Below are 23,992 nucleotides of genomic sequence, written 5' to 3'. Positions count from 1 at the left end.
CACTGTTTGTAGCCTATAAATAGAAATTTACTGCTCACAGTTCTAAAGGAAAGAAGTCTGAGATGAGGGGAAATCCTGGCTAGCTCAGTCGGTGGAGCATGTGACTCTTGTCTTGATCTCAGGATTGTGAGTTCAAGCCCCACGTTGGGTGTCTCTACACTTACTTAATTAAAAATAAAACCTTTAAAAAGAAAAAAGAAGAAGAAGAAGGGGTGCCTGGGTGGCTCAGTTGGTTAAGTGTCTGTCTTCGGCTCAGGTCATGATGCCAGGGTCCTGGGATTGAGTCCCAAGTTGGGCTCCCTGCCCAGCGGGGAGTCTGCTTCTCACTCTTCGCTGCTTCTGCTGTCTGCCTCTCAAATAAATACATAAAACCTTAAAAAAAAGAAAAGTCTGAGATGAGGGTGCCAGCATGGTTGGGTATGGTTGGGTGACCTCCTTCCAGGTCATGGCAGAAGGGACTAGGGATCTTGCTGGAGCCTCTTTTATAAGGCACTAATCCTATTCATGAGGGCCCCACCCGCATGAACTAATCATCTCCCAAAGGCCCCACTTACTAATACCGCCACCTTTGGGGGTCAGGGTTTCAGTATATGAATGTCACAGGAATACAAGCACTCAGACCATGGCACTCACCCTCAGAGGTTCTGATTTAATTGGTCTGGGGTCTGGACCTGGCACTGGGATTTTTAAAAGCCCCCCATATAATTCAAATGTGTACCCCAACGTTGAGACCCACTGGTTTACGTTGACAGGACCTCCATCGGGGTCGGCTCACCTGCCTCAGTTTGCTTGTTGCGCGGGTAGACTTGGAGATCACTGGCACTGAGCATGCCAGAATAGTGGCATAAATACCTAAAGCGTTTCATGCATTGTTAAACACAAAAACCGCACTGTGTTCAGGGAGAGAGAAATTGACTGGCCACTGAGATATGGACATATGTCTAAAGGCAGATAAACATATTCTGTTGTCTTTATGCACAGATCTCTTACTCCTTATACAGCCTGGCCCTCAGCTCTAAGCACCCTTATTTAAAATCTTGTGTGTAAGTCTGCAAACGTCTCAAGTATTAGGCACAGAAATGTTTAAAATAGCAAAATCCTAATCCTCTGTCTTTACATAAATATTTCATTCAGTCCTCACCTTCCCCTATTTCTCAAGTGAGCAAACTGAGGTTCAGAGAAAGTAAGCAATTTGTTGACTCAAAATAACGTCAAACAGCCCATGTGGTTTCCACACTTTCTAATAAGAAGGAGAGACTAACCCGGTAGAGTCAATCCCTGGGAATTCAGGTTAGTCCAACAAAGAGAGGTTCTGATGTGAGCCAGACACTGAACTCTTAAGAATGAAGAAGATAAGGACATCTGCCTCACAGAGCTCACAGTCTTGAAAGGTAGACAAACGGATAGAGCAGCAAAGCCCAATAGATATTGTGGGCCACATTTGTAATTTAAATTTTTCTAGCAGCCACAATTTAAAAGGTAAGAAAAGCGAGATTACTTTTAATAATACATTTTATTTAATAATACATTAAAAATATTATCATTTCAGCATGTAATCAATATGAAAATTAATGTAGTTTACATTCTTTTTTTCATACCAAGTATTTTGAGAGAGAGCGAGCGTGTGTGCACGCAGGGCAGGGGGAGGGGGGCAGGCAGGGGAAAGGCAGAGGGAGAGAGAGAATCTCAAGCAGGCTCTACCCCCAGCATGGAGCTGGAGGCGGGGCTCCATGCTCATGACCCTGAGAACCTGACCTGAGCAGAAATCAAGAGTCTGCTGCTTAACCAACTGAGCCACCCAGACGCCCCCTGCATGTATTTTATATTATAGCACATTTCAATTCAGACTGGCCACATTTCTTTTTCTTTTTCTTTTCTTTTCTTTTCTTTTTTTTTTTTTTTAAGATTTTATGTATTTGAGAGAGAGAGTGAGAGGGAGCTGAGGGAGGGGCAGAGGTAGAGGGAGAAGCAGGCTCCCCACTGAGCAGGGAGCCAGACGTGGGGCTCGATCCCGGGACTCCAGGATCATGACCTGAGCCAAAGGCAGACACTTAACCAACTGAGCCACCCAGGTGCCCTCAGACTAGCCACATTTCAAGTGCTCAGTAGCCACATGTGGTCAGTGGCTACCGTGTTGGACAGGCATATCTAGGGAAACGCTGAGGAAAGCCTGTCTTTGTTGTTGAGGAGCAGGGGTTAGGGGAGGCTGGTGGTTTGTTGCTACCATTTTGTACTTTAAAAAGTAAAAAGTTACTTTAAAAGCCCCACATTGGGGTAGGTATAATGCTGTGTTCCTTAGGTTGTATCTCTACACTCAGTGAAATAATGCAACCATGCTTCTTAGAGACCCTCAGCTGTAAATGCTCTCATATATCAAAATTTCAGCAAAATGACTGATTCCAACTTTGACAGTGTTTCTCAACCCAGCCTAGAGAAAAGTTACCTGTGTCTCCCAGGCCTGGTGACCCACTGGTTCCTCCTGTCAATAATACATACTTTTAATAAGGCTCCACTCTGTAATGATTATAGTTATATCAAACTTTTTAAGAATCAATCTAAACAATAAGTGTTTTACTTTATTAGAATATTTTTGTAGGGGCGCCTGGGTGGCTCAGATGGTTCAGCGTCTGCCTTCAGCTCAGGTCATGATCCCAGGGTCCTGGGATTGAGCCCCACATCGGGCTCCTGGCTCAGCAAGGAGCCTGCTTCTCCCTCTCCCTCTGCCTCTCTCCCTGCTCATGCTTTCTCTCTCCCTCTCTGTATCTCTGTGTCTCAAATGAATAAATAAAATCTTTAAAAAAAATGATAAAAAAAAAAAGAATATTTTTGTAAACTGGCGAGATCACCAACTGTTCCATAGAACCCCCCCTTCTGGGAGATGTGGGTAAAGCTGTCTTTCTGTGATGAAATAATTCGGGATTCTAGATCCCCCTCCAGGAAATTCATCCTGCAGATATTAGCATCTGAAAGACTCTGAGAAGTCCTGTATTAACTTTGTTTAATCCAGGGCTTCACACACAGCTGACCACAGAAGACACATGTGTCTCAAGACATCTGTTGGCATCTCATGGGGCACAGCTGCTCTGTGGAGCAAGGTATGGAAAACACAAAACTAGATTGATTACTTTGCTATGACCCTCTAATAGACATGATGGCAGCCCTCCCCACTAGAAGGGTAAAGCATAGAACCTTTCCTTTTTCAGTCTAAATTTACATACTACAGACACTAGAGAGTGACTCTTCAGGCCAACAGACCTCAAGAACTGCCATTATTTTTGTGGAAATACTGTCTTTGCACCTCCTTAGGCTGGAGTCCCTCTGTGTTTAAGGGAACTGTTGTAGGGAGTGGAACATGAAGAGGATATGGAACATAGATTAACCTCGAATACCATTAGGGGCTGGACCTGCTGCCCAACGCTGGGTTATAAAACACTGGAAACCCATAGTTCCCCATGGTCAAGCCAACTACAGTTACATTTGTGATTTTGATCCACCCACATGGTATGTCCAGAGTCCAGCCTAATTAGATTAAATGATTTCATGATTAGATTTCATTGTATTAAGGAAAGGCCACTTGTTCTTTTTTTTTTTTTAAGATTTTATTTATTTATTTGACACAATGAGAGACCCAACGAGAGAGGGAACACAAGCAGGGGGAGTGGGAGAGGGAGAAGCAGGCTTCCCGCAGAGCAAGGAGCCTGATGTGGGACTTGATCCCAGGACCCTGGGATCATGACCTGAGCCGAAGGCAGAAGCTTAACGACTGAGCCACCCAGGCGCCCCAGGCCACTTGTTCTTTTTGGGGAACAAGGCTTGTCCTTCACTGGCCACACCTGGCACCATGTCGTTTAAGAACTGTTATCAGGATGGGTTTCATTACTTCTGAAACCGGGGGCCTCTGGTCAGTGTAGAAAACGCTCACATCTGCCTCTCCACAGAGCCAAACTCATTCTCTCTCTCCTTGCCTCTGCAATCCACTCTGGGACAAGGTATTCGCTCTTGTTTCGTGTGTTGCTTTCCGCCTCAGGGGTACAGTGTCTTTCAATAACAGAGAATACAGTGACTTTGCTGCTTTTTAATTTCCATTTCCCCAGACCCTTTAAGGATTGTAGATGAGGATGTGCAGTCTCTAAGCCCCAAGTGTGGTATTTTTTTTTTCACCTAATTTATGCAGATGCCTCATAAGAGAAAACTCATCCTTTTGTTTCTTACCCAGTTCTTTCTAATGAGCTATACAACATTTTAAAAATTTAACAGGTATGTTTAAAGCATTTGTGAATTACTTATAAATTCATTTGTATGCCGAATAAATTTCATTAATGATTTTTTTAAAAATCGCCGTTAAGCCAATTAACATGTCTTGTTAATGACTGGTGACAATCATTTTTTCAGACTGACCTTTATGAACTATTGCAGATAAGCACATATTAGAAAGAAATACGAATCCTCTTTTTGTCAACAAACACAGGGTTGATCTGTAGTATTGTGCATTACCAGTGTTCAAGGTGGGAGAGCATTTTTTACTCTTTTTCCCCCCACTTAGAAGAGACTTGCGCCGCATCAGTGGTCCTCAGAGTGAGCACCTAGCAGCGCTTGGAGGCTTTGTGTATTGTTTGCAGGCATCTTCATTCCTATACAAACTCGCCTCTGTTGTGATCCTGCCTCCCCATTCAGACTGTGAGCAGGCACCTTGTGTTCATCATCTCTTATCCCTGATACCCACTGTGGCACTACAGTAAATGTTTGCTGAAAGAATGATAAAGGCAGTTTAGCAAATTATGTCCAGGCCGACAGAGATGAATAAATCAAGTTATTTTTCACTCTGGAGGGCTCTCAGGACCTGATCCTAAAGAGATGAGATAGGAAACAGGTACACACTAACAGTAACCAGCTGTTTGACTTTGAGTATGTTGCTCGCCTTCTTTGTACTTCAATTTCTCCATCTGGAAAATGAATGATTAATAACCTCGCATCCCTCCGAGTAATACTATAAAGATAAAGGGAAGAGAGAGATGAGAGCATAGTGAGCTCTTTGGAGGCAAGATCTATGTACCACTCAGTCCTCATAATTGCCACTGCTATTACTTCTCCAGGGTGTGCAATGTATTCATTTTACTTCTTTGAAGAACACGGAGGAGAGCTATCTGGAGTGGAGGGTTCATACTGGTGAGACATGGAAGATGAGGCTGGATAAGCATTTTAGAATCCATCCAGTTTAAAATCCATCTTTTCACGGGCGCCTGGGTGGCTCAGTCGTTAAGCGTCTGCCTTCAGCTCAGGTCATGATCCCAGGGTCCTGGGATCGAGCCCCGTATCGGGCTCCCTGCTCAGTCAGGAAGGCTGCTTCTCCCTCTCCCACTCCCCCTGCTTGTGTTCCCTCTCTCGCTGGGTCTCTCACTGTGTCAAATAAATAAATAAAATCTTAAAATAAAATAAAATCCATCTTTTCAGTATTGTGGAACCTGTGGGACTTTGTCCTAAAGAATTACCTTCCCCCACCCCAATCCCAAGTTGATGAAGCGAAAGCCTGAGACACCTGGAGACCCATGACTGGATCTCAGGTGAGCAATCAAGAGATGATTTAGAAGTCACTGGGCAGGGACACCTGGGTGGCTCAGTCGGTTAAGCGTCTGCCTTCGGCTCAGGTCATGATCCCAGGGTCTTGGGATCGAGCACCACATTGGGCTCCCTGCTCAGCAGGAAGCCTGCTTCTCCCTCTCCCACGTCCCCTGCTTATGTTCCTTCTCTCTCTTTGTCTCTCTCTGTCACATAAATACATAAAATCGTAAAAAAAAAAAAAAAAAGGAATCAGACTGCCTGGGTTCAAATCCCAGCTTGCTACTTTCTAGTTGTGTGACCTTGGGCAAATGCCTTAACCTCTTTGTGACTCATCTGTAATGTGAGGATAATTATAGCACTTAACTCATACGCTCCTGTGAGAATTACATTAACACATATAAAATACCTAGAACGGTGCCTGGCACATTGTACATTCTCAATAATTTTAGCTATTAAAATGGATATTACTATATACTGGGATTGAGCTAGACACTATCTTTATCATCCTTCTGTCATCTCACTATAGATCTGAGACCAGGATTTGGCCAGCCCCCAAGCACATGGAGGATGGGGCCAAATCCCACTGGAGCACAGACCATGTACTTTATTTATGAGTAGATATTAGATACAGCTTGCTTTATTTAAAGGTCAAACAGGAAAAAAAGTAGATATAAATGGAAAATTGCTCAGAATAAGGGAGAGGCAATGTTGATTCTCAGAAGGTAAGTGTACCTTTAAGAATTATTTACTGTAGGTACTAAGAGAACAGTTTATACAAGTTTGGCATCCTTAGTAGATGCAAAAAGACATGAAATAGAAGTAGGATATCATAAGGAGAATGCAGGCTGATGTGGAGGAGAAAAGGTCAGATGGAAAAGGAGATGGGTTATTAAAGAAAGAATTGCAAGGAACCTAACAATGCAAGATCTGCAGTAAAGGTAGAACTGAATGTTACTGATACAGTGGGAAACTGAGTCAGTGGTGTGGAAAATAAGCTCTGCTAGAATATAGAAGAAAAGAACAAAGAGATGAAGACAAGAATTAGGAGGTATTAGCATATAGGGCTTGAGGGTCTTCTTTTTCTCATCTTGCTCCCACTTTCAGTTGGTTGGCGTGTTGGAAGGTGGCTTCTGCTGCCAAGAGAAATTTGAACCTGCCGTGTTTCTGTCAACTGCCCTTCTTGGGCTCCTTGACCAATACCAGGAAATGTGTTTCTTTTGCCACATCCTTCACCTCTGATCGCAAATGGAATCTCTTGTCCAGTGTGATACCCCTGAAAGCCTTAACTGATGTTCTTCTGGCCCAGCACTTCCTAAGAATGGCTTAGTTACTTTTACATTGTGAAAATACTGTCAGAAGAGTTATTGAGGGTGCCCGGGTGGCTCAGATGGTTGGGCGTCTGCCTTCGGCTCAGGTCATGATCCTGGGGTCCTGGGATCGAGTCCCGCGTCGGGCTCCCTGCTGGGTGGGGAGCCTGCTTCTCCCTCTGCCTCTCTGACTCTCATGAATAAATAAATAAAACATTAAAAAAAAAAGTTATTGAACTGAAAATGTTCTTTTATTCTATAAAGCAGAGCTTAGAGAGCAACATAATGGCCATTTTCATTACCAAGAAACTTGAGAAATGATTGTCTACATCCTTTAAATCCATATTAAATGACCTAATGTTAAACAAAGACCATGGCAGATATCTGTCATCAAAATCCTTTTTATCATTATCTTCCTTTAAGGACCTGGTCTTGTTTTAATTATCTTTAAAAATCAGTACATGTAATGTGATCTCAATAATATAACCCAAACAGTCGACACCAACACAAAAACAGATTGTCAGGAACTGTGCTTGGGTGTTAGCAAAATGATTATTTCAGACAGTCACAAAGTAAGGTAGAGTTTTTCTGTATTTCACATTTTCTACATTGAATATGGTAATAGCAATCCTTTGGCAAAGAAACAGGAAATCTGATTTGAATGGCTTAAACAAATAGGGGCTTGTTTTTCGCACAAAACAGTAAATGTGAGGTATCTGACATTGGTTCAGAGGTTAAGGATGACAGGGCCTATTACTCTACAATTAACTCTTTTGGCCTTTTACTCATGCTAGTCCTTTATGCTTGTCCTTGTGGTCACATGGTGGTTGCTGAAGCTCCAGGCATCATGACTTGTTCAAATCAGCAGAAGCAGGACATGCTAAGCCAGCTGCTTCTGTATCCTTTTACTTATTTCAGAGAAGCAAAAGCTTTTTCTAAAATGCCAACACACTTCTGTTTTTGTCTGCTGACCACAATAGTGTCACTTGGCCAATCCTAACTGCAAGGGAGATTGGGAAGGTGAATATTTAGCTTTCCAGCCCCATAGCTAGAGGCAGCTAGGGAGAAAGGAGAGAGTTGAAAATGAGTGTTGGGTGAGCCCAACTTTGCTATCTTCCAGAAGCATTTTTTAACATGTATTATTTTTATAATTGAAAAATATTTTTGAGATTATTATATGCAAATTTGATCATTATAGAATCTCAGTAATGTAAAAATATGCACACCAAAAAGACAAAAAGAAAACGACAGAAGCTTTAAAACTGTCTGCTCTGGATCTTGACACTAATAGTATTCTGCATTAATGTTCCTGTAAATAATCAGAGGGGGAGGATTAGGTGGTTCTTTTATTTATATGTACATGGAAGAAGTGGTTGGCCAGATAGACAGACGGGGACCCACCCCTTCCTGATGTAGCAGGGCTGAGATATGTCAAGAACTAACAAATGTTCTGGGAAGCCCAAGTTTCAGTGATTTCTACGGTTCCTCTTACCCTGTGAGTCTACAATTTGAATAAAAGAGGTAAATGGAGTTTCAGATTTAAAGCAGTTCACAAGAGATTTCTAGTAAGACGTGTTTAAATATCATCTCTGTGATATGCATGAGTGAGCTAGCCTCAGGAGCCTCTAATTTCCTAAGTAAATCCCTCTCAATTAAGCAGAACGGGAAGAAAAACTGAAAGCAGTAAATGGATCACAGTTTTAATCCTATCTTGCTCTTTTCCATGTTTTTGAAATTGCCCTCACCAAAAGCCCATGTACTAACAGAAAAATGAACAGAATATATGAATCACTTGTTTTGATAGCATTATGCTTAATCTAGCTAGAACACTTCACACAATCATAGAGTTTGAATTTTCTATCCAGTGTGAATTTTTAAAATGAAGCTTTTCAGACCCGATTGCCTTGGGAAAGCAGATTTTATAATTTGCTCTCCAGCCTGTCTGGAAAATCCATCTGTCTTTGCAATTGAATTTGCAAAGTGAAATCATTTTTGAAGGGCTGTTCTTTTGGCCGGCTCTTCTGCTACTCCTCCCTTTCCCTGTCTGTTTCCAGGGCTCCCTCTTGGTCTGGGCACACCATGCCATCCTCTCATCCTCTCTGGACCCGAGGGAATGATGCATCCCTGGGGGATGGGCTTTGTCCTCACCCCAGATTGCACAGCTGAATCCGGCCACCGTTGCTGCCTCAGACCCTCAGAGGGGCAAAGTCATTCGGGGGAAAGTGCTGGGCTGGCAGGCAGTGGGCTCAGGTGAGTTCAGGTCCTACCTCTGTAACTTCGTGACCCTGTGGCTTTTGTGAGTGTCTTCAAAAGCAGACCAGGCCACCCAGCTTTTGTCCTTTAGTCAAATAAATTAATGGAGGCCTGAGGACTTTGAAAACTGACAAGTGCCGTGAAGTGTTTCATTGAATTCTGCTCCACAATTCCACAAACATTTTTGGAAACATAGAGTTTTAGGTTACCTGAGGTATATCCAGTAGGCAGTTAGGTTTAAGAGACAGTGCTTAAGAGAGAAGTCTGAGCTGGAATTGCATATTTGGGAGTCACACAGTTGGGTTTTGGTGTCAGGTATTGAATGAGCTCACAAAGGAGAATTTTGTGTATGATTGTCATTTATTAGTGCTACTACTATTTTTATTATTTAGTAAGGGCCCCCTTCTCCCTTTTTAATTATCCTAATGAAATTGGGAGGAAGCCCATATATAGGTGTCTTTTATTTTTTATTTATTTATTTTTAATTTTTTAAGTAGGCTCCGTGCCCAGCATGGAGCCCAATGCAGAGCTTGAACTCATGACTCTGAGATCAAGACCTGAGCTGAGATCAAGAGTCGAGCACTTAACCAGCTGAACCACCCAGGGACCCCATTTTTAAAGGTTTTTTTTTAATAACTTTTTAAAAATTTTATTTATTTGACATAGAGAAAGAGACAGCAAGAGAGGGAACACAAGCAGGGGGAGTGGGAGAGGGAGAAGCAGGCTTCCCATTGAGCAGGGAGCCCGATGTGGGGCTTGATCCCAGGACCCTGGGACCATGACCCAAGCCGAAGGCAGACGCTTAACGACTGAGCCACCTAGGTGCCCCTCATTTATCTTTTCAATGAATTACATTCCACGGGTAAGAAACTGGTGAAGGCAGTCAGTCAGTAAGCCAGATTTTAGAATTAAGGTTCCTAGTTTCATGGTGTTTTGCTTAAATTATTGGATACCAGCCAAAATACTTCCCAATTAATTAATTTTCATGATTTATTTTAACAGCTTCAGCTGGATGACAGGACAGAAATGAAGTTTTGTTGTTTTGTGGGGTTTTGTTTTTTAGATTATTAATTAGTGCCAGGGCGTAAAATCACCTCAGAATATTCAGTGTTTCTCAAGGTGGTCTACTGGCATTTGGGGATATGATGGTTCTTCATTGTGTGGGACTTTTCCCACATGGTGCAGGCTGTTGGGTACCCCTGGCCCCACCCACAGTCTGCCAGTGTGGGCTCCCAGATATTGTGACAACCAAAAATGCCCCACCTCATATTCAGATGTCCTTGGGGAGGGGGGAGTTTCCTCTCATACATGCACAGACTGAGACCCTTCAGGAAATGGGCCCTATTTTCATGTCACATGCAAAGCTTGGCTATAATATTCTCAGAGCCCATAATTTTGCCTCGTCCTTGGATGACATGAGCTGTTACCAAGTTCCCTTTGGTGTGCTCGCTTTGGAAATATGATGGCATCTAAGACTTAGAACGAATTACACTCTGTAGTAAAATAATGGTAGAGGGAGTGGCATATTTTGATTTTGTTATTTATAGTATCAAGGACTGTGGTAACTGAAGCTGTATGGAATAATCCCACCCCCTAGAAAATGGAGTATCACACCTTGTCATTCACTTGTATTTGATCTTCCTAGCTGTCATCTGAGATAGAGGAAAACTAGAGGCCAGGAAAAGTACTTACTTTCCTAAGAACACGAGACAGTGAAGTGGTAGAGCCAGGAATAGGGAGATTCCAGTTCTGGTCACAGCGCCTTTCCTCCATAAAGCACTGTCTCCAAGTTACTGGCACTTCTAGATTATTAAAGCTGGTAGAACAGGGCCCACAAAATGAACAGCAAAAAAGTGGAGAAATGGCAGGCTAAGGGGGTAGGCAGATTACTGAGGCGAAGTCAGCTGAACATACAACAGATGAAAGAGATTTTTGCTTGCTTGCTTGCTTGCCCTTAACTTGTTTCATTCCACAAAGGATTTTACTTGGCTTACCGTATCAAATGATGATACTATAGAAATACAAAACCAAGATCAGGGAAATACAAATAAAAGTAGGAAACCAAGGTCAGGGAAAAGAGCCCAAACATATAGCTGATAGAGGCTAACATGGTTGTTATATTAGAGTTTCATATTTAAATGAGAGCTTCCTTGTGGCCAGAGCAAAAAAAGAAACACATAATTCTTATTACCCAAAAGATGGGAGCATAGAATTCCTCAGGGGAAGGAAAGCTGAATTCTAAAAGAAATTTCTCAAGAGACATTTTATATATGGGATTATGGTAACAAAATGTATAGTGTAACTAAAATTTTAGCAGCAAAAATTATAATAGATTTCAGGGTGCTTTTTCTAATAACAAACTTGAATCAAAAATCAACTAACTCTAGGGCATTAAGATGAAACCTCAATTCACTGAAGCCTGTTCAGTGTGGGTTCAAGTTCACTTGGTTCAAGTTGGTAGATTTTAGTGGTCTCACTTGATTCAGGGCTAGAATTCAGGACATCCAGAGGTGTGGGTGATTCAGAAGCCCCTCAGGAAACTTCTATTAATAGGTGTCTCTCCTCTGACACAGACTTTGTTAGGACAGTTGGAAATCGTAGGTTATGACAAGGGCTTAGAGGGTTGATACTGGATGGTACATCATGACAATGTACTAGGGTCTGGTACAGTAACAGCAGCCCACAAATCTTAGTGGTCCAAAACAAGAGAGTATTATATTCACACCCAGGCTACCACAGGTTCACGTAACACTCAAGATGCACCTCACTAATCCTGACCTCCCATGGCTCCATCTTCTGTAGCAACACCGTCTGGAACACATAGCTTCTGCAGTCAATCAGGCAGAGGAAGAGAGAGCATGGCATATTGTAGTCCAGCTCTGAAGTGCTTCTGTCTGGAAGGAACACAGCGCCTCTCCTCACATTCCACTGGGCAAAACAAGTCACTCGACCACGCCTGACTTCTCCTCAGTACGAAATACACATCTGGTTGTAGAAGAGAACCAGAGCAGGGAACATTAGTAAAGTCTACCACAGATGGGGGAGGAAGGCAGTCCAAACCAAGCAAAGGGGATGAGAAAGTCAGGCATACAAGGCAGGGTGGGACTGAGTAGAAGGGCCAGAGGGGCTGCGTCTTGGCTGGGATAACGTGGGGAGCACGGGTCAGGGATGGCTGAGTTGGTGCTGGATCCACAAAGTTTGTCAATGCCATTTTAATTGGTCCACGCTTTACTTTGCTGGCCAGAGGGACTCAGAAGGTGTTCCCGGGAGGTGGGACTGGTCCAGTTTTTAGAGGCTCAGCTCAAGGGAGAAGCAGAAGCAGTTATCTCTGCATTTCAGGGATTCCACCCCAGACCTTGAAACAAAAGAAATGTTTGTTTCGTATTGAAACTAACTCCCTGTAACATTCTCTGCATTGTTAACTTATGAGGGTGCCTCCCTCTTCTTATTGTGATCCAGAATGAAAACCAGCCACACTCTGCCTTCTCCAAACAGTGACTAATGGCGGGGCTTGGCCAGGCAGGCCCAGCGTATTTTTCACTCTGCTCTGGGCTTCCCACCAAGTTCTCTCGCAGTGGCCTGGCCACAGCCGTTAGGGATGACTGTGCCTAGCACTTCCTACCTCGTCATCCATCTCTGGAGCACCCCTCTCCAGCCACCTCCTTTTTAATAGGTTTAATTATTACTTCCCCTACTTCATGGCACAATTAATCTTCCCCACTGCCTCAGGATTTACAGCCGAACAGGCCCCGGGAATTTCTGAGCTATTCACCTGCAGTCTTGGTTTTTAACTCTCCAAGGGAACGAGGAAGTGGGGCCATGTATGAAAGCAGTAAAATAACTTGGCTCCAGCGAGCTCCAGGCTGGCTTCTTGTCACTGTCATTCAGCCCACACCTTTGGGACAGTGACAAGCGGGGGCTGCAGAGGAGCGACTGTGCCTCTACCCAGCCTAAGGAGAGCCTTGAGGGCCAGGGATCAAGCAAATAGGGCCTCTCTGTTTCTCTTCCAGCTGCATTTTATTTCCTCCAAGTTTGGTTATCAGAGGGATAAGTTCTGAGGTTCTAATGTGCAGCATGGTGGCTACAGTTAATAATACTTACGGTATACTTGAAATTTTCTAACAGAATAGATCTTAAGTATTCTCACCGCAAAAAGGGGTGATGGATGTGCTAATTATTGTGGCAGTCATTTCACAGTGAATATGTATATCAAATCATCATGTTATAGACTTGAAATATATACAGTTTTGTCAGTTATGCCTCAATAAAAGAGGGGGGAAGACAGGTAGTTTCTGGTGGAGTCTGTCTGCAGGAGGCAGAGATGGTGTGTGCAGGGAATTCCTTGGCCTTATTACAGTGGGCTCCTCAGGACTGAAACAGAAGGGGAGGGCAATCGGTATCTGGGACAGAAGTGCCAGTGAACTCTCAGTGTCACAGAAGACATCTCAAATTGCTGTTGAAGCAAAAGAAGATAACAGGCCCTTAACTTCACTTACCCTTTGGAGGAACAGAAAGAACCTGCCGGGTCAGGTAGAAAAAGTGGACAGATGTAATTAAGATAAAGGGCAGCGGAAGAGACATGTGATGGGCCAAGAGTTCTCCAGAGGTGACACGCACACAAATGGTTACATCTGCCTCCTCCTCCTCCATTCCTACATCTCTTAGGATTTCTCGGTCGCTAATGTACGCTTCCCTGATCTAGATACAAATTTAGCCAGACCAGCAATCTGTCCCCATACAGCTGCCACAAGATTGGTTTGCCACAACATTAATATGCAAAGGCATGGCCACCTTTCACTAGAAGGCATTGCAGCTTCATTCCAGAAGGGAAACGGGTGAAAGAGCATGGATTCCTGGGTCAGAAGAACCTAGGGTTCAGTATCCGTTCTGCCACTTGGAGCTGTATGGGCTTGAGTGAGTTCTCGAACCGTCTGCGTCTCTGAGACCACAGGAGTGATCTCACAGGATTGTTTTGAAGTGTGCATGAAATTAGCAAGTAGAGGGCCAGGCACCGGTTTTCAGGAAAAGCTTACCTACCAGGAAGATGCTTGTAGCTGAAATCACATGAGAAATAATTTTGGAATTATCTGCATTTAAAAATTTCTGTACCTTTGCTGTCCTCCACTGGCAAAAAGAATGAGCTTGTCTCTAGGCTCATAAATAGTAACCTGAAGATGAGATAAAACATCCAGTTGGTTGCATTTCTAACACAGAGCACTTAGCTCTCATGCCTTTGATTCCAGCCATCTGTTTACTAAGCAGGTCTGTCCCCTCCTCCCCACTCCAAGCCTTGGGATATTTTAGGTGCAATAGAAAAATTCTACGGGCAACTTGAGAGGGAGAGGATCTGGGGAACCTAAAGAGCTGGAATAACGGGTGCCCTGAAGAAACTGGGGCCACTCCTCCTGGTGAGGAGGAGGATTGGGAGGAGCAGCTGTGAATATGCAGCGCTCTTTCTGTGGAGCACGTTTTTCAGCTGTTTTCACCACCCCCTCCCACCCCGCCTGTTTGAGTGACCAAATATTATCCTGTCCTTTAAGAGCCTTTGAAATTAAAGGTAAAATTAAATGTGGTGACTATAAAGACATCAAAGCAATGGAACAAGGCACTGTGTTGCTCTCAGTCCTCCCAAATTGGGGAAGGACATGGAGGCTGGTATACCTGTCCACGCTGGTGACCAGCTGATTTCTTTCTTTCCTGAGGTCCCACAGACAGAAAAATGAACTTAAATATCCGCATCAGGACTTAGCTATGAGGAAGTTTCCTGATCCAAAAGGGACTACAGAAGAATGTGCCGTACAGATCTCTCTGCATATCTTGATTATTTGATTTAATTTTCTATTATGGAAGTTCTCTCTGTCTCTCACACACACACACACACACACAAAAGGAATAGTATAATGAACCCCCCACATACTCATAACTCAGTTATCAGCATTTTGCTAAAAAAAAAAACTTTGCTAATCTTGTTTCATCTATTTTCATAAACACACCCACACCCACCCACTCATACACGCTCACTTTTCCACCCCGTTAGAGTGTTTTTTAAAAGCAAACCGTAGACACCATGTTGTTGCATCTGTAAATACTTCTGGGTGTATTTCTAACAGATGAGAACTTTTAGCACAGCTGCTGTCCCATGTCATACCTAGGAGACTAATACTAACAGTTCCTTTATGCCTCCTGCTTATCTTGGATGGGCTGGCACAGCTGAGGGCGTGTGGGTCAAGAGTGCCTCCCTCAGCTCTGCCACGACCTCACTTCCTCTCACTGGGCCTGGGCCACAGTCTGGCCTCTTCCAGCTCCCACAGCTCATGCCTCCTGAGAATGGCTGGGGCTTTGGCTAGGTGGGGCAGAAGCTAACCTGTTGGAAAGCAGCAGGAAAGAACAGAGGAGCTCTTAAAGCCCCATTTGGATCACGTACTATTAATAATCAGCAATAATATTTTCAGTAAACGAGAAGAACGCTTCCACTGTTGGCGGAGGTGCACCGAGGCCCTCCTTCCAGAGAATTCACAGAGAACACGCAGCCAGAAGTCTCTGCTGAAATGCTAAATGTTCTCATTTCAGTAGAAATTCTGCTCAGCGCATCTTGTTCACACCTTCCTTGGTCTTTGCTGGTAATGGTTAATAATAAAAAGCAAACTGTATTGAGCATTTACTATGTCCTGGGCACTTGTGGTGGCTCCTCAGGAGCATGATCTCCTGGGCCCTCACAACAGCGTTTAAAGTAGGTGTTACTATTCCCAGGCAGGGACCATTCCTGTCCCCAAGGTGGAGGCCCACCGTGGTGATGTATAAATCCCCGTCCGTGTGTCCTTTCTCCGTACGGCCTTGTGGGAACTTGGCTTTGTGAGGATCTTCTGCCCCACTAATCTTCATTTAATCCCCCCTCCCTGCAGCATGTGTCACCTAGCACACCCCTGCTTACAGGCTCTCTGTAAGTCTTCATCTGAGTGACGGCCCTGGAAAATCAAGCTGTGGTCTCGAAAGGGAAGGAGGATCTGCAGATTATCTCCTCAGCATGTGCAGTCACTCTGCTGGCAGTTCTCAGGGCCGCTTTTATGTTGCCTCAACAAAGAGAACGGCTGCCAAGAGTGTGTAATGTTCTGTTCAGAATTCTCCAGGCTGGCAGAGGCTGGGACAGTAGAGACACGGGGTGGATGAAAAAAAAAAAATCCCCATCTCAGCCAGGCCCGTCGCCTTCTGCCCTTGCCTGTGTCCGGAAGTCTTTGTTTTGGAAAATCTTCCTGATTCTTTATAGAGCCTTGGAAGTGTCAGATGAGGAGGAAGGGGAGTGCACGGGCAAGCTGGCTGGGGGTCAGATCATTTTGCCGTCACCAGCAGGCAGTTTCTTTCACAACTCATGAACCCTGGGTAGCCATTATCATCCCAACTGCTCCCTATTAACTAGGCCAGACTCTGGAGGCCATAAGAGGAAACATGGAATTCCTTTTCCTTTCTGTCACTCTCTAAATACTGCTGGTACCATATTTGAATAGCATGCTAGAGGTTACAAAGCTTATTGATATACACCATTATGTTTCTCATACCTTTTCTTTGAGATGGTATAACCTGACCTTAATAAGAAAAGAAAAACACCAAAAAAGTTTTCTGTTAGAAAAGAAAAGGAGGGGCGCCTGGGTGGCTCATTCGGTTAAGTGACTGACTCTTGATTTTGGCTCAGGTCATGATCTCAAGGTTGTGAGATCAAGCCCCCCCACCCTCGCTCCCCTGCACCGGGCTCTGTGCTGGTCGTGGAGTCTGCTTCCGATTTGCTCTCCCTCTGCCCCTCCCCTTCCCCTTCACCCCCCTGCTCATGCGTGTGCACTCTCTCTCTAAAAAAAGAAAAAAAGAAAGAAAAGGAAAGAAAGCCTCAGAGACATAAAGTGACAATCTCAAAGGTACCCAGCTGAACGAGGTGGGAGCCAGGCTTGTAAAACAGAACTGCTGACTTAAAGTTCTGCGCTTCTCCATGATAGTGTGCCTTCCACATACTTAGCCAGTCTCCTCTTAGATGGTGTACAAGTGGTGAGGGCGGGGGGCTAGCAAGAGAGACCTGTGTCCTTGGTGGCAGGGAGCATGAAAGCTTACCTGAGCTTCCTCCACTGCCTTCTCTGAAGGGCTCACACTGCTTATTTCTTTTTAACATCATCCTGGAAACTAACTGATGATCATATTGGCTTAAAAAAAAACCCCTTGCAAAGAAATCTAAAAGCTGTGAGGGAAAAACAAAATCAATGCAAAGGCATTGCTGTGGGAGAAAGTGCTCAGAGGGAGATGTGGGCACTCCTGCTGTTGCCCCCCCACCCCGCCACCCCGCCAAGCCCTGGCCCTGTTCCTAACTACAGACTCTTGTCTGGGCAGATATTTTCCCTCTCATTTTAGAAATGCAGAAAGTGAGGACAGAGGGAGCAAATGATTCATTTCCTTGAAGGAATCACGGAAATTTGAAATCTAAAAATTTTCTCTCTACATAAAAGCAGTTTAGGGATATAGGCCAAATTCAGGTCTTTAGAACTGAAATGTTTGTCACTAATAATTTTTCACCTCTAATGGGGTTCCAGGTGATGCTAAGGTATTGCCCCTTGTGTAACTTAGACTTTCTAACCTTGAGACAGGTTCTGCCTTCCTTCCAGCAAGGAGACCGGTGACATCTCCAGCCCAGGGCAGTGACCAGACCCAATCCCCAGGAATATTACTTTGCTTGTTAGATCAGAGTTTTAAAAATCCTTTCAGTAATTTTTAAACCAAATGCTATGCATTCCTTGTAGAAAAAAAAAAAACCCACTTAAAATACAGAGAAACAACATGAAAAAAACGGCAGTTCCACCACCCAAAGATTACTACGGTTAACATTTAAATAAATTCTTTGCTGTATGTAGACATATAAATGTAAGCATACATGTATATACACTCATTAATGTTTTCATTACAATGTACTGTTTTGTGACCATATATTCCATTAATATATTGTAATTTTTTCCATGTCAATATATCATCTTCCACTTCACCATTTTTTTAAATTAAATCATTTGTTCTAGGGCAAACTCAAAGGGTTTTTTTTTTCCTACTTCACCATTTTTAATGACACTATGTTATTCCATTGTATAGAGGACCATTATTTACTTAGTTATTTTTAAATTATGCAATACTTTACTCCTATAAGAAAATACCCAGAATCATTACCATCGTTTGTGTACTCTCTGCTACCTTGAGGATCCCCTTTCCTGGAAGCATATAGTAATTTCAGTGAGTAATGTTTGAATTCCAGGCTGCAGTTTATGGTGCACTTGCACATACGTGATTTCATTTGATCCTCACTACTGCCCTCTAAGATTGGCACCGAGATGATTCTTTTCCTCACTTTATAGACGAGCTGTGAAAAGCTCAGAGAGGCTAAATGATGTATCCAGTACACTGAGTGGAGCTAACATCAAAAAGCTGGCTGGGCCCAGAGGTAGATGCAAGTCCTGTGATGGGGCAGACCTCCACCCCAGGCAGGGGAAGACACGGGGACAGAAGAGCAGCTCTTACATGTTCCTTTCTGCCCCCCTCGCTTCAGCGTTCATGATGTGTGCTGACATCATACGTTTCACGACCGGCTCCCTGATGACCCTGGCGTGCTCTCTGAGGGCAGACTTGCGTCTCCTTTGTCTGTCCCTGCTGCCCACCACGAGCCTTAGCAGTAAATCCTGGGGCAGCGCGGGAGTGAGTGAGTGAGCGAGTGAGTGAAAGTGTCACAGAGAGAGGCGAATTGTGGGGCCTGGATTTTGACAGCTTGCTTTCTCAGCATGTCTATTTTTAGTGCAGACTTTTAACAAGAACCCAGCTTGGTGTTTTTGCTTTTTGTACTTCTGCGGGTTTTTGGTCACCACTGCAAAGCTCACGCATTGATTCATGGAAAAGTATGTTCAAATCCAAGGGCAAGGAGGAACCTGTTTGCATACTAGCTTCTGTCCATCTTTTCCAGTGCCCCCCACCCCCGCCCCCGCTGGGATGAACCAGGTTCTCCTCAAAGGTGCCTCCCCAGTTACTTTGATGCTATCCCTTATTTGGAACTACTTTCTCTTTTTTTATATTGATGATATATGTCATTTTGAACTGCTTGTAGAAACAATAGCTTAGCTGCTAGAGCATAGTTTATGAGCGTTGTTTAAAGTGCTCTTATTATTGACTGTAAAAGCCGTAGAGCAGAATTCCAAGAAATTTTGGAAGAAAAAAATCATTCAAATCCCATCACCTTGCAAGGAGACAGTTTCTATTTTTGCATAATCCCCTCAAGGTCTTGTGCATGTGCACATGTTGAATTTCCTGGTTGTTGTCCCGGGGAGCATGCAGCATTGTTTTCTGCTTTTTTCCACTTATTGTAAAACCCTTTCCCCCCATTTTTTTTTTTTTAAGATTTTTATTTATTTATTTGACAGAGAGAGACACAGCGAGAGAGGGAATACAAGCAGGGGGAGTGGGAGAGGGAGAAGCAGGCTTCCCGCTGAGCAGGGAGCCCGATGCGGGGCTTGATCCCAGGACCCTGGGATCATGACCTGAGCCGAAGGCAGATGCTTAACGACTGAGCCACCCGCTTAACGACTGAGCCACCCAGGCGCCCCTCCCCCCATTTTTCTACACAGACTTCATAATTATCTTTTAATGACTGCATAATCCTCTGTTGAGTTGATATACCAAAATGTACTACAGTCCCCCAGTGCTTGCCATTTAAGATGTTTCTGATTTCCCACTAATCTATAATGCTGCCAGTGAAGATTGCTGCGCGAATAGTCTTTTGCATGTGTCAGATGATTTCCTTAGAATATATTCCTCTGAGTAGGATTGCCAGGTCTGAGCAGGACCGTGTATGTGGTTCCTGTTGTCCTGCTTCTCCACAGGCTGTTCCTGTTTATGTCCGGCAGCCGATGTGTTTACCAATTTCAGGGCAACCTCATCAGTATAGGGTGCTGTTTAAATTTTTTGTTTGCTAATTTAGTTGAAGTAAAATGGTACTTTGGGGTTGCTTTATTTTGCATTTCTTTGATTATTAAAAGAAATTAGCCTTTTCCCCTGTGGTTACTTTTGTATTTCTTGGATATGAGTTGTCTGCTCACATTTACTGCTCTTTACCTACTTCAGTAAACTGGGGGTTTGATTTTAAATTTTTTAAAAAAAATCAGACCAAGTGAAATACTGGAAATCTTTATACATCATAGCTATTGGATTTTGTCATATATGTGTCACATATTTTCCAGTATTGGGTTTGCCTTTTAATTTTAGATACATATTTGAGTACAGAACTTCTTAATTTTGTAATCAAATCTGTCTGTGTTTTTTTCTGTTGCTTCAAAGCTTAGAAAGCTATTTCCCCTCCGGAGCGCTGATAAATATTTAATTCTACCTTCTGTTATTTTAAATTCTCTAATTCATCTGGATTGTGTTTGAGTATAAATTGAGTTGCAAATTACATTTTTTCCCCCAAACTGCTCATCAGTAATTCTAACCTTTTTCTTTCCTTTATTCTCTTTCTCAGGAATCATACACCAGATGAAAGGCGATTATGATACTGCTCTGAAACTCCACAAGACCCACCTGTGCATTGCTCAGGAGCTGAGTGACTATGCTGCCCAGGGCCGTGCCTATGGGAATATGGGCAACGCCTACAACGCTCTGGGCATGTACGACCAGGCCGTCAAATACCACCGGCAGGAGCTGCAGATCTCCATGGAAGTGAATGACCGTGCCTCACAGGCATCCACACACGGGAACCTGGCCGTGGCCTACCAGGCCCTGGGTGCCCATGACCGGGCCCTGCAACATTATCAGAACCACCTGAACATTGCTCGGGAGCTTCGTGACATCCAGAGTGAGGCCCGGGCCCTCAGCAACCTGGGCAACTTCCACTGCTCTCGGGGGGAGTATGTCCAGGCCGCCCCCTATTATGAACAGTACCTCCGGCTCGCTCCTGACCTTCAAGACATGGAAGGAGAAGGAAAGGTCTGCCACAATCTCGGCTATGCCCATTACTGTCTTGGAAATTACCAGGAGGCGGTGAAGTACTATGAGCAGGATCTGGCTCTGGCCAAAGACCTTCATGACAAATTGAGCCAGGCGAAAGCTTACTGCAACTTGGGCCTAGCATTCAAGGCTCTGCTGAACTTCAGCAAAGCTGAAGAGTGTCAGAAGTACCTACTGTCCCTAGCCCAGTCGCTGAATAATTCCCAGGCTAAATTTCGAGCCCTGGGGAACCTGGGTGATATATTCATCTGTAAAAAAGATATAAATGGTGCAATAAAATTCTATGAGCAGCAGCTGGGTTTGGCTCACCATGTCAAGGACAGAAGACTGGAAGCCAGTGCATATGCAGCCCTGGGCACGGCATACCGGATGATCCAGAAATACGACAAGGCCTTGGGTTATCACACGCAGGAGTTGGAGGTCTATCAGGAGCTGAGTGACTTGCCGGGGGAGTGCAGAGCTCACGGGCATCTGGCTGCGGTCTACATGGCCCTTGGGAAATATACAATGGCATTCAAGTGTTATGAAGAGCAGCTGGATCTGGGGCAGAAGCTGAAGGACCCCAGTCTGGAAGCCCAGGTCTACGGCAACATGGGGATCACAAAGATGAACATGAATGTCATGGAAGAAGCCATCGGCTACTTTGAGCAGCAGTTGGCCATGCTGCAGCAGCTAAGTGGAAACGAGTCTGTGCTTGACAGGGGCCGGGCCTACGGCAATCTGGGGGATTGCTATGAGGCCCTGGGTGACTACGAGGAAGCTATCAAGTACTACGAACAGTATTTATCTGTTGCCCAGAGCCTGAATCGCATGCAAGACCAAGCCAAGGCTTACCGGGGCCTAGGAAATGGACACAGGTAAAGACGACAGAGGACAGATGTGGTTGATCACGTGCACAAAGAGCATTTGTGGCCGTGTTGGCAACTTACTGTCTGCACGGTGGCTTGTTACCTACAAAGCATTTTCATACGTATCTTATTTGGCTCCCCCAGTGATTTTGTGAATTTAGCGGGGATATTATTACCCTTACGTTATGGAGGAAGAAGCTAAGCCCCAGGGCTGTCTGACCCCAAATGCAGTGCTCTTTTGACCACCTCATAATGAGCAGGATAAAAGGGATAATGGGAACAGGAAAGGTGAATGCATCAATTCAACTGATGTTTTCTGAATGTCTCTCACATTATATGAACGTGTTTATTAATGCAACACCTATACCCACCAATTACGTGGATTCCCGTTTTGTTGCTTTTAGGGAAAGCCACCTGAAGTTGGCAGGAGTGAATAAATGTATACTATCATCATCATGCTAGGCACCTTGCAGAGATATCTTGCTTAATATTTATGGCAATCCTGTATTACTCTACACTTATTATGACCTGCTATGGGATGTGGGATTTACTGTCATCCAGAAACGGAGGCTCAGGGAAAGGAATTCATGTGCCCCACACAACTGACTTGGTCTGCCGCCAAAATGCATGCCCTTCCCAGTCCTATCATGTCATCTCTTAGCAGCGCAAAAAGACACACTGTTGGCCAAGGTGATGCTTTCCTTCTGAATGTGGGGAACCCAAGAAGGTGTCTGTGTCTGCAGAATTTACGGCCCTTCCAGATCAGCAGGGGATTAGGGCTCCTGGAGTGGAGGAAGGGCAAGGGTCAAACTAAATCATCACCCACAGAGTGCTCTGAGAAGCTCGGGGTGAAAGATTTATAGCCATTGTAAAGTGATTTCAAAAACATAGTCTAAGCAGTAGTGGAAATTGGGAGGCCCGAAGAACCAAACAGTTCACTTGCTATCATTGTGCCTATTAATATATTTTATGTTTCCTCTGGGGTGTATATCCCATTGAATCTCAAACTCTTGGGAGGGTCACTAAGGGATGACTTTTGAATTGCTTTCCAGATTATGAAATTCCCCTGCATCTCACTCTAAGGGCACATGATAGATTTTAGCTAGAAGAGGAGTTAAGAGCTTCTATAGTAAGTGACAGTGACAAATGCTTTTCATTTTCTCGGGGGCTTTAGCATGTCTGCACCTGCACAAAATAATATCATTGCTTTTCTGTCTACATCCCCACAGGGCAATGGGGAGCTTGCAGCAAGCCCTTGTGTGCTTTGAAAAGAGGCTCGTGGTCGCCCATGAGCTCGGTGAGGCCTTTAATAAAGCCCAGGCCTATGGAGAGCTAGGAAGTCTGCACAGCCAATTAGGGAATTACGAACAAGCCATTTCCTGCCTCGAACGCCAGCTGAACATCGCTAGAGAGATGAAAGACCGAGCTCTGGAAAGTGATGCGGCCTGTGGCCTCGGTGGCGTTTACCAGCAGATGGGGGAATATGATACAGCCCTGCAGTACCACCAGCTCGATCTGCAGATAGCAGAGGAAACCAACAACCCCACCTGCCAGGGCCGTGCCTATGGGAACCTGGGTCTGACGTATGAATCCCTGGGCACCTTTGAGAGGGCTGTGGTCTATCAGGAACAGCACTTGAGCATTGCTGCACAGATGAACGACTTGGTGGCCAAGACAGTGTCATATAGTAGCCTCGGAAGGACCCATCATGCCTTGCAGAACTATTCCCAGGCAGTCATGTACTTACAGGAAGGTAAGTGAAAAGGTCTGGGGTGGTCTCTCGGTAAACTCTGAGATCAAGTTCAGAGTCTCCTTGGAAGGAAGTATGCACAGTTTGAGAGTGGCCACCTCTGCCTGGAGTGAGGAGCTCAGAGGCCACATCATGAGTTCAACTCCAAAACCACAGTGTTCCTTAGTAGCACAAAGGCGTTCCCTCGTCCAGAATGTTTCCCGGCTTGTGTAACACTGGCAGCCAGCTGCCCAGGGAGCTGATACCCTCCTTGCTCTTCGGAGCCCTCG

General features: G+C 44.4%; 1 protein-coding gene across 3 annotated transcripts in view; it reads left to right on the top strand.

Annotated features, from left to right (window-relative positions):
* Positions 1 to 23,992, top strand: part of TTC28 (tetratricopeptide repeat domain 28) — a 628,656-nt gene that overhangs the window by 486,387 nt on the left and 118,277 nt on the right. For all 3 annotated transcript variants that reach the window (XM_035017265.1, XM_035017264.1, XM_035017266.1), the window contains 2 exons: positions 20,641 to 21,982; positions 23,203 to 23,726. In XM_035017265.1, the coding sequence (XP_034873156.1) occupies positions 20,641 to 21,982; positions 23,203 to 23,726 (1,866 nt within the window). The remainder of the gene's footprint in view (positions 1 to 20,640; positions 21,983 to 23,202; positions 23,727 to 23,992) is intronic.

Source organism: Mirounga leonina, unplaced genomic scaffold (assembly GCF_011800145.1).
Source record: "Mirounga leonina isolate KUSES-001 unplaced genomic scaffold, KU_Mleo_1.0 Mir_171, whole genome shotgun sequence".
NCBI classification, from domain to species: domain Eukaryota; kingdom Metazoa; phylum Chordata; class Mammalia; order Carnivora; family Phocidae; genus Mirounga; species Mirounga leonina.
This window is presented reverse-complemented; position numbering and strand designations above follow the sequence as displayed.